Source organism: Myxine glutinosa, chromosome 3, assembly GCF_964187855.1.
Source record: "Myxine glutinosa chromosome 3, kmMyxGlut1.1, whole genome shotgun sequence".
NCBI lineage: Eukaryota > Metazoa > Chordata > Myxini > Myxiniformes > Myxinidae > Myxine > Myxine glutinosa.
Window position 1 is genome coordinate 202,361,066 of NC_136263.1, and position 14,872 is coordinate 202,375,937.

A 14,872-nucleotide genomic window follows, 5' to 3' on the forward strand; every position below is an offset into this window, starting at 1 on the left:
AAATCCTCTCAGGATATTGATTTATCAAATTATTATACAAAGGCACAGGCTGAACGACAAAAATATAGTGTAAGTAAAAATATTAATATGAAGAATACTTATAAATTAATCAATTATCCAAACCCTACAGATGCGAATGACTTAATTAGATTAAGTGATTTATCACAATATATATATTTAAAGAAAACAGCACATTTTGTTAAACAAGTAAAATTTACAACCACAACACCTGGTTATACTGACCATACACCTTTCCTCATTGAATTTAACTACCTGCTTACAATTGAATTTTATAAAGAAGGACATATAGTTAATATGCGAATTAATAAATGGGGGTATGATATGCCTGATTTAGGGTATAATTGGTCTTTTTCAATAAACATAGAAGACCTACATGATTTTAATCAGTCTCGTAAAGAAGAATATTATCCACTTGGTGAGGATAAGGATTTATGTGGAAGTACAATTAGTAAACAACAAATACATGGTTTTAAGAAAAGAAAAATATATGATAGTATAGCGATGGTTAGCATGACAAAGAAGGAAGGTCATGAGATAAGGATAGAAAGCCAAGGAATACAAACCAATTTGGTAGTGGGAAGATGGGGTGGTATTACCTGTCATAATATTAATCTCACATATATTTCTGATACATAAATGGCAGGAAGAAGACTACAAGAGAATTATAATTTTTGTATTCAAGGATACCTACAAGAAAAGGGTGCTCGGTATTACATACCTTATGATTTGGAGCATATACATGGGAATTTTGTCATTAAAAACTGGCCTTATACTGATATTGTTAAACCCACAAATAGAGACTTGTTTAAAATATTAAATAAAAATGAACTTCTCAAAGTTATGAAATATAAAACTCTTTTAGAAATCGTCAACAAATTTTATTGGTATCCTATTATGAGAAAAATAATTATAGATACAAGAATATCTCAAAATCCAGATGAGTATATGTATAATATTCTTTGGGGTTCAAACTCAAGGGTAGCAAGGGATGAGGAAGGAGTTGAAGAAGAGAAGGAGGAAAGAGAGAAAAGAGAGAAGGAGGAGAGGGAACAAAGAGAGAGGGAGGAGAGGGAGATGGAAATCAGAGCGATTCAAAAAAGAGTGGATGCATTACAGCAAGAAGATCAATCTCAACTCACCGAAGAGGAAAATAAAGAAAGAATGAATGCTGTGAAAATATTGATATCAAAAATTGCTAAGATAAATGAGGAAGGAGTTAAAGAAGAGAAGGAGGAAAGAGAGAAAAAGGAGAAGGAGGAAAGGGAGAAAAAGGAGGAGGAGAGGGAGAAAAAGGAGAAGGAGGAGAGGGAGGAAAGGGAGCAAAGGGAGAGGGAGGAAAAATATAAAAAGATGGAAATCAGTGAGATTCGTAAAAGATTGAGTGTATTACAGCAAATAAATCAATCTCAACGCACCGAAGAGGAAATTAAAGAATTAACAACTCTTATGAAGATAATGCTTTCAAAAATAACAACGTCAATGTCTTCAATTTCAGGGAGGAGATTTAAACGAGAAAGTGGTGAAGAAGAAGAAGAAGAAGAAGGAAAAGATTATGTGATTGATGATGTTGGTGTCCTTGACTTTAGTTAGTTTTTATTTGTAAATAAATGGAGGAGAGAGTGAAGGCATTCCTTAGGATTCTTTATGTTTTAAAAATAAAGATTGAAATGTATATGTTGAAAACCAAAAAGGTTTTGATACTCTGTCGGAATTTTTCTGATAAATAAATGAGTTATTGTCTCAAATGTAAAAAGAAAACTAAATCTAAAAATATCTCTTATATTAAAGCTAAAAATAATAGAGTTTATCAAAAAGGAATATGTCAAGTATGTGGCTCTAAAAAGTGCCAATTCATCTCTCCTAAAAGAGGAGGAGACATACAAAAGTTTCTGTCAGGAAGTAAATTTACAACAACTGGAATTCCAGGGGAATTACACCTTCCAGGGTATTCTTTCTGTGGTCCAGGAACAAACTTGGATAAAAGATTAGACGAGGCTGACAATCCTAAACCTTGGTCTAAACCTCCAAATAGGGTTGACGAAGTGTGTATGAAGCATGATATTGCTTATGGGAAAACCACTACGTTGACTGAAAAACATAAAGCCGACAGCGAAATGTTGTATAATTTGTCTTTGATATAAAATCCAACGTTGAGAGAGAAAATTGATAGGTTTATTGTGAGAAATTTGATAAATGCTAAATTGAAACTTGGTCTTGGTTATTCCTCAAAAAACTATTAGGCTCTAATGATGTCATCAAGACTGAGGAGCTTTTGGCTGAAGAATTACACAAACCTATAATCACAAAGTTTAAAAGAAGGAAAGTTTATTCTAAATACACTGACCACATATGGTCCGCTGTTTAATCGAACTAAATAATGATAAGGGATACAGGTATGCTTTAACCGTTATTGATTTGAGGAGTAGATTTGCCTGGGTTGTTCCTTTGAAAAACAAGAGAGGTAATACTTTAATGTTAGCCTTTAAGCTAATATTTGATAGAAATAAAAGGAAACCAAAGAAGTTATGGACCGATGAGGGAACAGAGTTCTATAACAAAATATTTATGAAATTTCTTAAAGGGGAGGGTATTAAATTATACAGCACCTTTAATGAAGGAAAGGCAGTTGTTATTGAGCGTTTTAATCGTACTTTGAAAGAGAGACTATATAAAAAAATTCACACAACTCGGTTCTCAAAAATGGGTGTATTTAATTCAGGATATTGTAGATAATTACAATAATACAGTTCATTCATCAACAAAATCAAAACCATCGGAAACATTTACAAAATTAGAATATGAAAAGGAGATTAATTTGAGAAAGCCCAAGTTTAAAGTTGGTGATATTGTAAGAATATACAAATGGAAAAGTCATTTTGAGAAAGGTTATACACAAAAATGGACTCGTGAATTATTTAAAATCATTGATGTAATGGATACAGTCCCTTGGACCTACAAATTATATGATTTAAATGGAGAAGAAATCTTGGGTTCATTTTACGCACAAGAATTACAAAAAACACAAGTAAGCAGTTAATACCCTTGAAAATAATAAATAAATAAATAAAATGTAATGGGGATACGTTTTTAAATCTGTGAACCCCAAACACAGAATCCCACAACTTTTTAGTTGGGGCTTAACTTTTGTGTGTGCATAATGGGGATACGTTTTTAAATCTGTGAACCCCAAACACAGAATCCCACAACTTTTTAGTTGGGGCTTAACTTTTGTGTGTGTATAATGGGGATACGTTTTTAAATCTGTAAACCCCAAACACAGAATCCCACAACTTTTCAGTTGGGGCTTAACTTTTGTGTGTGTATAATGGGGATACGTTTTTAAATCTGTGAACCCCAAACACAGAATCCTTCAACTTTCCAGTTGGGGCTTAACTTTTGTGTATGTGTGAGTGAGTCATAATAATATACAAACCCTAACCCAACCCCATCCCTAACCCAAACCCATCCCTAACCCAACCCCATCCCTCACCCAACCCATCCCTAACCCAACCCCATCCCTAACCCAACCCCATCCCTAACCCAACCCCAACCCTAACCCTCACATTCAAAATCCCATCCCTAACCCAACCCCAACCCATCCCTAGCCCTCACATTCAAAATCCCAACCCTAACCCAATCCCATCCCTAACCCAACCCCAACCCTAACCCTAACCCTCACATTCAAAATCCCAACCCTAACCCAACCCCATCCCTAACCCAACCCCAACCCTAACCCTCACATTCAAAATCCCAACCCTAACCCAACCCCATCCCTAACCCAACCCCATCCCTAACCCTCACATTCAAAATCCCACCCAAACCCTAACATAATCTTTTTTTTCTTCTTTTTTTAAAATATGTATTTCTTTTTTCTTTTTTTCCTCTTCTGCCAATTCTGTCTTTCAAGGCTTTCAAGTTTGAAGAAGTAGAAATGGGAAGAAAGAATTTTCCAGCATTTTCTTCCTCGAACTTTCTTGATATTGCTTAAATCAAGCGTCATTAAACAAAGAACATTGTTCATTGCTTTAGAATCCAAAGAGTCTCCAAGATGGACCCCACAGGTAGAGTCTCCAAAATAAAACCAACTTTCCAAGTTCCCAAGGTATAACCACATTCCTGTTGAGCCTCCAAGATAGGTATCACATTCCGAGTCATCAAAACAAAACCCCCATTCCGAGTCTTCAAAAATATAACCATCTTTCCAAGTCCCCAATGTAGAACCACAATTTTCAGAAATATTGGGGGTTTCCGTGATAAGTCTCACATAGTATAACTGCGGACCATCAGGGAAAACTTCCCTTTCCCAATTTTTTAGGGTTTCTATGATGTGTCTCACATAGTATAACTGCGGACCATCAGGGAGAACTCTCCTTGCCCAATTTTTTAGGGTTTCTATGATGTGTCTCACATAGTATAACTGCGGACCATCAGGGAGAACTCTCCTTGCCCAATTTTTTAGGGTTTCTATGATGTGTCTCACATAGGAAAACTGCGGACCATCAGGGAGAATTCCCATTTCACAATTTTCAGAAATTTGTGGGTCTCCAATGTATGACTTGTATTCTGGCTCATCAAGGTAGAACTTGTTCAGTGGGTTTTGTTTTGATAACTCACAACAAGTATCATCATGGTAAAACTCTTTTTCAGGATTTTGTGGATCTCCAAGGTATAACTCTTTGGCTGGGTCATCAAGGTAGAACTCGTTCTGGGGGTCTTGGTTGTTCAAAATGTCTTCAAACAAAAAAATAACTTCATCCCAAGTTGTGTTAAAAGCAGAATTTTCATTTTGTATCTCAGATACAATTTCCTGTGAAAGAAAATAACAATGTATTAATTTAATACAATATTTTTATTTGTATAAATCAAGCTCTATGAATATTAAAATAAACTTTGTTAACTCTTACACGAGTCTCAACTAAAAAAGGGAAAAAATTAAAATAAATAATTAAATTAATAATTAATTAAATAAATAAATAAATAAATAAATAAACAAACTTACCTCCATTAATAAGAGGTTCGAGTCCAGTTCATCAATCTGAAGGTTGAGTTCTACACAGGTAGTAGGACTCCAAGGAATAGCAAAGTTATCCCATTCCATTTCGGCATAGTAGTCCATTCTCAAGTGAAGCAGAAAGCGTGTTTGAAAAAGCCTGTGTGGTCGGTGCCTTTTATAAGGACTGGGTGTGTCATTTCCTGTGGAAATTCCCTGGGCGTGTCTTAACTGGAAATGATGTGATGGGAATTCCCTGAAAATTATGTAATGTATTACCTGGAAATGACACAATGCTAAAGAGTTTATAAAGTGGGTGGGGCTTAGCAAAAGTGGGTGGGGCTTAGCAAAAGTGGGCGGTGCTTCGAAAAAAGTGGGTGGGGCTTCACAAAAAGTGGGCGGGGCTTAACAAAAGGGGCGGGGTTTACCAAAAAAGTGGACGGAGCTTAACAAAAGGTGGACAGAGCCTACCAAAAAGTGTGTGGCACTGGAGGCGCTCAAACAAGAACATTGAGGGAGGTTTACCATTTTATCTTAGCTCAGTTAAAATATCTTAATGAAGAACCAAACTCAAACATCTTTTTTGTTAATATATTAGATGGTGAAGGGAGTGGCAAGAGAATTAAATTATTTCCCATGCATAAACAAATATTTGTAGGGTCGTTGTTTGAGTGGGTCAAAGATGATTCACCAGATGATATTAAGAGTAAAAGGTTAAAAGGTCCATAAGGTCAGAAGGATCACAGGTTCACACAGAAGGACCATTGTTTAAGTGGTCTAATGAATAAGGATAACATGTCAAAAGGTTAGAAGGTTCGTAAAGAACAGGGTGAGAGAAATAGAGGTGTTTAGGGGCAATGAGGGAGGGGAAAAATTAACATGTAAGTCAATGGGAAAATGAGAGTGTCCCAGAAGCAACATATATATACACTACTTCCAGCCCATTATTTACCCCCCTCTTTGGGCCCCAGGGACCCCGAATACAAGTCGGGGTCCAAATCTTCCACATTCTTCCCTGCCTCCCAGATTCGTCAAGGCAGAGCGGTCACGGTCATTGTGCCGATTGGTCCCCATGGACCGACCCTTTCCCACTTGCCGCTTCTCTCTTTCTTTCTCTTTCTTTCTAACTCTGCCGTGGCCCTAACTTCGTGAAGGCAGGGGTACACCATCCTGGATGTGGGGGTTGTCTGGGTCGCCCCTGCAAGATTGATCGACTGTCTCCGAGCCACGGGCTTGTTCGAGAGCACTCTCTAGGGCTACACAACAACAACTTCCACATTCTCTTCGATACAATTCTTCCCTCCATGTCTTCAAGACAGCTGTTCACAACCATCTTAAGTCGACCCCCACCCAAAGCCATGATCTTTTTTACACCCGTTAAACCACCCCCACCCCTCAATTTTTTTTGCATTTGAAACCATCTTGTCCACCCCTTGCATTCTCCCTTACCCCTCATTGTTACCAGCATCCCTTGTTTGTCCGTCTCCATCTACCTTCTCCCTCCGTCCTGCTGTTGGCATTCTCTCCTTCTCCTCCTGATGTTCCTTTTATTATGTTGCGTCCTGATCCGCTCTGTTTTCTAGCTTTTACACGAGCCTTGACTCTGTATTCAAGAAAATAGTAGGCCTCAGTGAAGTCAGAATCCTGGCCAAAAGGTTGAATTATACAGTATAATTGGACAGATAATTGCAGATAAACCCAGAAAATCTGTCCTGTTCCCAATCAAAGAAACTGTGACTTTCATATTTTATCTCCACACACATCTTCCATCTTCCCCATATATGCCGGCAGCCCAGAGCATTTTGGTCAAACGAACAAGGTACCAATATCCGAGTACAGAAACATTTATTCTGTAACCTAACATATTCAGATATGGATGTCTGCCGGGGACCCCCTGCTGCGTGGGGCCCCTGGGGCCCAAAGAGGGGGGGCAAATAATGGGCTGGATCAAACATTGGGGGTACCACATGAAACGAAGTGGAAATCAACAGGTACATCTCACAGAGCACAGAGTGACCACCGACAGACAAATTTGCCTCTGCATAGGCCCCCCAGACTCCCCTGAAAGGGTCGCAAAATTTGGGCTGGATTAAACAAAGGAGGTACCGCATGAAACCAAGTTAAAATGAACAATTACACGCTGCTAAGTATAGAAAAGCCATTGCCAGACAGATTGTCTGCTGTATAAGGCCCGCCAGACACCACCAAATGTTGACCCCGTGGACACTATGGTATGGTATAATTGCAAGTAAGTTTAAATAAACAGGTACATCTCACAGAGCACAGAATGACCACTACCAGACAAATTTTCCTCTGCATAGAGAGTACCAGACAATCTGAGTCTGCACTTCCAAAGAGGGCGCCACAGCATGTGTAATGAAACATAGGTAGCAGCAGAGCTTTTAACATCCGCTTTGACAGTCAACAATGGTCAAGGTCATGTCTTGTTGTTAAAGATAGAAGGATCTTCTTCGAGATGAATGTAAGTAAATTGAGCTTCACGAGCTTACATGTAAAATAGAATAATGGCATAATAGATTAGGCCTACTGTTAAAAAGTCATGGAAATGGCATGGAACTGTTTCTTGTGACTAAATGTATTTGATCAGATAATGAAAGCAGGTCTACTATATAATATAGGCCTAGGCTAGGCTATGCTCAGCTAGGCATGTGCACTGTTGCACAATTAGGCTATCTGATCGACATAGGTTGTTTAACCAGTCTTGGACAAAATATTCCAGGAACACAACACTCTTTTATTCTGCTTGCCAGCTGCAGCCATGCCAGGTCTTCATGCATTCATCGGCTCTGACCTCACCACTGCATTCTACAGGAAGGGTAAAAAGAAGCCTCTAGAAGTTCTAGAGAAAGACATAGAAGGAACACTCATCCAGTTCTTCGGCAGACTAGCTTCTGAAGATCAACCAGACCAGAGTAGAGCAGAAGAGTTTGTCTGTTCCTTGTATGGCATGAAGGGTGAGGTGAAGGATGTCAATGAGGCCAGACACGTAAAACTGTGTCAGATGACTGGGAAAATGGATAAGGTACTAGTATACCTATGCTATTTCTATTGTTTAAGTAGTCTTTCACCAAGAAATAATTTCATTGAGGGAAGGGGAATGAATCGACATAACTTCAGAAAACTAAACTAGTATATTATTGCATCACTAATTTGTTCTGGGGCTATAGTTTAGCATTATGGTGAAATCTTCTTTCTATGCACCCGACAGCAGATATGCCCACAAAGGGAGCTTTTTGAAGAGAGTAAATTTTCAGAAAATAGCTGAGTGTTATCCAAGTGGTGACTTGAGGAAACACTGACTTTGAAAAACGAAAGGACATCTTGAATACAAATAGTTCAGCATGAATTGAAATTGATTGTGGATAACTAAATTTGAATCCATACATATCTTGTTTCAGGAAAACCCGATGTCAAATGTGAAGAAGGTTGACTGCGCACTTCTTCCACCTTGTGCAAAGACTGTACACAACAAATTGCAACGGGCACACTTCATTAGCATCCTTTGGGGAAATGCTGACTCGGCACATCCAGGACATGGTTTGGATCCTGTGAACTACAGATGGAAGGAAAAGAACGGGTGCTATACCCCAGACTGGTTCTTGGGACCTGCCCTGCCAGATTATCTTTTCCAGGACGGGGAACAAGAGGAGGACAGTATTGAGGATCTCGAGAGTGACCCAACAAGCTAATGTGTCTGACGATGATTCAAATTCCGAAAATGCTTGGAGTGATGACTCGGAAAGTGAAACAGAGATCTAACCCTCTCAAGAATCATAAGGATTTTCTGATAGTGATCAACTCATTGGATGCATTAAGCATATATTTTGTAAATTCTGTTGGATGTCATGTAAAATAGATTTCACGTGGTATGTTTAATCTAGCCCAAATTTTGGGACCCTTTTTTGGGGGGTGTGGGGGGGATCCGGCGAGCCTTATGTGGCAGACAATTGATAGATATATTGTACTTAATAGTAGATTGTAATTGATCATTTTAACTTGGTTGTATATTATGTGGTACCTCCAATGTTTAATCCATCCCAAATTTGTGGACCCTTTTTAGAGGCTCTCTTGCAGTGGTCATTCTGTGCTCTGTGAGATGTACCTGTTGATTTCCATTTTGTTTCATGTGGTACTTTTAATATATGTTCTAGGCCAACTCTACCAAAGTGTCCATGGGGTCAACATTTGGGGGTGTCTGGCGGGCCTTATACAGCAGACAATCTGTCTGGCGATGGATGTTTTATACTTAGCAGAGTGTAAGTGTTCATTTTAACTTGCTTTCATGTGGTACCTCCTATGTTTAATCCAGCCCAAATTTTGGGACCCTTTGAAGGGGGTCTGGGGGGGCCAATGCAGAGGCACATTTGTCTGTCGGTGGTCACTCTGTGCTCTATGAGATGTACCTGTTGATTTCCACTTGGTTTCATGTGGTACCCTCAATGTTTGATCCAGCCCATTATTTGTCCCCCCCCCCCCCCTCTTTGGGCCCCAGGGACCCCGAATACAAGTCGGGGTCCAAATCTTCCCCATTCTTCCCTGCCTCCCAGATTCGTCAAGGCAGAGCGGTCACGGTCATTGTGCCGATTGGTCCCCATGGACCGACCCTTTCCCACTTGCCGCTTCTCTCTTTCTATCTCTTTCTTTCTAACTCTGCCATGGCCCTAACTTCGTGAAGGCAGGGGTACACCATCCTGGATGTGGGGGTTGTCTGGGTCACCCCTGCGAGATTGATCGACTGTCTCCGAGCCACGGGCTTGTTCGAGAGCACTCTCTGGGGCTACACAACAACAACAACTTCCACATTCTCTTCGATACAATTCTTCCCTCCTTGTCTTCAAGACAGCTGTTCACCACCATCTTAAGTCGACCCCCACCCAAAGCCATGATCTTTTTTACACCCGTTAAACCACCCCAACCCCTCAATTTTTTTTGCATTTGTATCCATCTTGTCCACCCCTTGCATTCTCCCTTACCCCTCATTGTTACCAGCATCCCTTGTTTGTCCGTCTCCATCTACCTTCTCCCTCCGTCCTGCTGTTGGCGTTCTCTCCTTCTCCTCCTGATGTTCCTTTTGTTATGTTGCGTCCTGATCCACTCTGTTTTCTAGCTTTTACACGAGGCCAACTATGTTCTAGGCCTATGTTCTAGGCCAACTCTACCAATGTGTCCACGGGGTCAACTTTTTGGAGGCGTCTGGCGGGCCTTATGTAGCAGACAATCTGTCTGGCGATGGGTTGTTTATACTTAGGAGAGTGGAGATGTTCATTCTAACTTGGTTTCATGTGGTACCTCCTATGTTTAATCCAGCCCAAATTTTGGGACCCTTTGAAGGGGGTCTGGGGGGACCTATGCAGAGGCAAATTTGTCTGTCGGTGGTCACTCTGTGTTCTGTGAGATGTACCTGTTGATTTCCACTTCGTTTCATGTGGTACCCCCAATGTTTGATCCAGCCCATTATTTGCCCCTCCTCTTTGGTCCCCAGGGGCCCCACGCAGCAGGGGGTCCCCGGCAGACATCCATATCTGAATATGTTAGGTTACACAATAAATGTTTCTGTACTCGGATATTGGTACCTTGTTCGTTTGACCAAAATGCTCTGGGCTGCCGGCATATATGGGGAAGATGGAAGATGTGCGTGGAGATAAAATATGAAAGTCACAGTTTCTTTGATTGGGAACAGGACAGATTTTCTGGGTTTATCTGCAATTATCTGTTCAATTATACTGTATAATTCAACCTTTTGGCCAGGATTCTGACTTCACCGAGGCCTACTATTTTCTTGAATACAGAGTCAAGGCTCGTGTAAAAGCTAGAAAACAGAGCGGCTCAGGACGCAACATAACAAAAGGAACATCAGGAGGAGAAGGAGAGAACGCCAACAGCAGGACGGAGGGAGAAGGTAGATGGAGACGGACAAACAAAGGATGCTGGTAACAATGAGGGGTAAGGGAGAATGCAAGGGGTGGACAAGATGGATACAAATGCAAAAAAGATTGAGGGGTGGGGGTGGTTTAACGGGTGTAAAAAAGATCATGGCTTTGGGTGGGGGTCGACTTAAGATGGTGGTGAACAGCTGTCTTGAAGACATGGAGGGAAGAATTGTATCGAAGAGAATGTGGAAGTTGTTGTTGTTGTGTAGCCCCAGAGAGTGCTCTCGAACAAGCCCGTGGCTCAGAGACAGTCGATCAATCTCGCAGGGGTGACCCAGACAACCCCCACATCCAGGATGGTGTACCCCTGCCTTCACGAAGTTAGGGCCACGGCAGAGTTAGAAAGAAAGAGAAAGAAAGAGAGAAGCGGCAAGTGTGAAAGGGTCGGTCCATGGGGACCAATCGGCACAATGACCGTGACCGCTCTGCCTTGACGAATCTGGGAGGCAGGGAAGAATGGGGAAGATTTGGACCCCGACTTGTATTGGGACGTCCGATAGATGTAGAATGTGGAAGTTGGTTTCACAGGTGGAGCAATGGCGGAACAAATGAGTGGAGGTGGAGCAGTGGTTCTGGGTGAGCGGTGATTTTGAAAGACATTGCGAGATATACAAGAAAGCTAAACCAGCAGCTTCTCCTCACACACAACTACTGGTTTAGTGTCCACTCCAAAGGATGGTGTGATGCCCCTCCATGTGAATAGTCAGGGCGACCTCAATGGTCAGCACAGAAATCACATTCAGAGAAAGCATCTCAAGGCTGAGAGAACGACACCTGAGCTTCCAAGTTGTCCCACTCTGCATGTCGTAGAGACATCAAAACAAATCTACCACCCAAATTATACTTTGCACAGGAAATTCAAAATGGATGTTATTTCAAAACCATCACTTTTACACATTCAAATTTTTTTTACCTGCCACGGCTCAAACGAAGTTGAGGTTGTACAGGATTCATTTTCAAAGGGTCCATTGCCAGGTACACACCTTTCCAGATCATGCAATGAATGCGCTATGGCAGAGACTGCCAGGTATGTGTTATAAGATACCCGGAGTTGAGACACGTCTGTGAACGGTGTTTCAACTTTGTCCAGTCGTTCAAGTCCTGTGCACATTTTTGTTGATGTATCAATTGCATTCCAGGAGCAATTGAAGGTAATTTCCCAGAATTCCTCGAGAAAAGCTTGCAAAGACATTTTGTGTTTCATAACACCTGCAAACAGAGTATGGTTTCCACTGCACGTAATGAATTTACAAAACAGATGTCGAATGTCATGGAGGCAACCGATTTCTCATCATACACTCGAGATTGTTTTGTAGACCAAAATTGAGGCTCATGGAGGAGTGAAATGTTGAAAGACAGCAGGTTTGTGGACAGATATACACTCAATGGGGAATATGAAGACAAAGGCATCACACGTGAGTGGGTTAGAAGAAGAAATAAAGGAGGGCAAAGAGAGTAGAAGAGCTGAGAGTGGGTATTGGAGAAAGCATGAGGTGACAATCTTGAATGACTCTATGAAGGGACATGAGACAACAGACACAGACATTCGATTTCACAGAAGGAATTCAGAAATAATGTGATGCAGTTTTCAGAAGGTGGAACCGAGACCTCCCAGGTCTCGAAGCATCCACCTCCATTTCAGTAAGGGATCATGATTGGAGAAAACAAGGATTTGATGTCAACTGCAAAAATTGGGGCAACGCCCCTGGGCTCACCTGGTAGAACCAGGGAACCACTGACAGATGTGGATGACCCAAAAGATATGTACCGGAGAATAAAGTCAATACTTATTTTGGGGGGAAAACCCCTGATTTATTTTATGCCATGACCAAACTTTGGTAAACCATTGGTGATGAAGGTTGTAGTCAAGTTTCATCTTCTGTGTTTCTTGAGCTCCTCACCACATACAAGGCTTTCATCAGCAGCTCAATGGAATACTGAATACTGCAATGTAGAAAAGATCAAGGTTTTGGATTGGGGAAGATAAGAGATGGTGGTGAACAGCCGTTTTAAAGACCTGGAGGGAGGAGTGGGATTGAAGAGAGTGAGGGAGTTTGTTCCAGAGGCGGGAGAAAAGAGGAATGAAGGAGTGAAGGTGAGCAGAGAGTCTTGATTTTGGCAGTTTAACCATAAGAGGGTTGCAGGCAGATCTTGTGCGACCTGCAGGAATATTTGGGTGACAGAGCCCAGAGAGAGCTGGGGGAGCAAGGCCGGAGAGGAGTCGGTAGAAGACGGAAAGACCACCAACCTGTTTACGATCCCTCAGATGGACGTTAAACGGACGTCCCATCTGCCGACGTTCGTTTGTGGACGTTAATGACACCAAGGTGTCCTTCGCGAAGAGTAGGCGAGCTATCGCAGGCACCCTCAACAAATTACAAATCCTTGCCCTGACTAGTGAAACGTCAGGCCTGGCCAACAGGTTCGTGACAAACTCAGCCCAAGCTTCCCCCGGCCGACCCCTCAAGAAAGTTGGGCTAATGAAGAAGAAGTCACAGGAAGAAGATCGTGTTGAAAACAGAATGACATGCTGTATTAAAAATTTATTTATATCGTGTTAAAGTTAAAGGATTCTGATGTACAGTCCCATACTCCATACTGTATGACAAAGACTCTGTCCTACCGAAACAGTTTCTTGACAATCGTCACACTGCACTGGTGGTTTGCCATTGCATTCCCAGAAGTATTTCAGAAAGGATTATTATTATTTATTTTTTTTGAATACAGAATCGAGACTCCTGAAAGAGCTAACATTTATTTCACAAACAAATCAAACAGACAAACAAAATATATAAAAAGAGGGAGCGGTAGACAAGATGGGGAGAGAAGGGGAAGCACAAAAACACAACATTTGAGAGCAGGGATATTGGGAGATGTGTGGAAGGGAGAGGGCTTGGGGGGAGGAGGCGTGGGAAGGGGTGTGGGGGTGGGAGAAGTATAAAACACAAGGACACCAAGGACTTCCAGGGCAGAAGTTGGTATTTCAGAAAAGTGGATTTGGGGTGAAATTAGCGGGGGAAGAAAATATCAAGGTTTTGGATTGGGGAAGATAAGAGATGGTGGTGAACAGCTGTTTTAAAGACCTGGAGGGTGGAGTGGGATTGAAGAGAGTGAGGGAGTCTGTTCCAGAGGCGGGAGAAAAGAGGAATGAAGGAGTGCAGGTGAGCAGAGAGTCTTGATTTTGGCAGTTTAACCATAAGAGGGTTGCAGGCAGATCTTGTGCGACCTGTAGGAATATTTGGGGGACAGAGCCCAGAGAGAGCTGGGGGGGGGGGGGGCAAGGCCGGAGAGGAGTCGGTAGAAGACGGAAAGACCACCAACCTGCCTGCGGTGAGTGAGTGAAAGGCCCTTGGAGATAGCTTCATCGCAGGAGATTCCAATGATTCTGAACGCTTTGGTTTCAACAGCGTGAAGACAAGCTAGGTGTGAGGCAGGAGCACCAGCCCAGAGGGGAGAGCAGTATTCCATTGAGCTGTGGATGAAAGCCTTGTATGTGGTGAGGAGCTCAGGTGTGCCAAGGAAGGACTTCGCACGACGGAGGATGCCCAGACGGCGACTGGCTTTGGAGGCCAGATATGAAATGTGGTTTTCCCAGGAAAGATCATGGCAGATATTGAGACCCAAAAACTTGAGTGACAGAACTTCTTGGAGAGGATGATTCAGAAAGTGGATGGGAGGGTTGTCCAGTCGGTCTTTTCGGAGAGACATCGTAAGAGTGTGAGATTTGTCAGGATTGAAAGACATGTTCCACTTGTTTGCCCAGTCTGTGATTTTGTCCAGGTCTGCAGAGAGTGAGGAGGCTGCAGACTGCCGATCTGAGGGATGAGGAATGGAGCGACAGAGAGTAGAGTCCTCAGCAAAGAGATAGAGAGGCTTTTCAAGAGAGTCAGAGAGAACATTGATGAAGACC

General features: G+C 41.9%; 1 protein-coding gene across 1 annotated transcript in view; it reads right to left on the bottom strand.

Annotated features, from left to right (window-relative positions):
* LOC137424087 (extracellular calcium-sensing receptor-like) overlaps positions 1-14,872 on the bottom strand; it is a 105,918-nt gene that overhangs the window by 47,288 nt on the left and 43,758 nt on the right. The window contains exon 5 of the mRNA XM_078773661.1: positions 11,908-12,063. Within this exon, the coding sequence (XP_078629787.1) occupies positions 11,908-12,063 (156 nt within the window). The remainder of the gene's footprint in view (positions 1-11,907; positions 12,064-14,872) is intronic.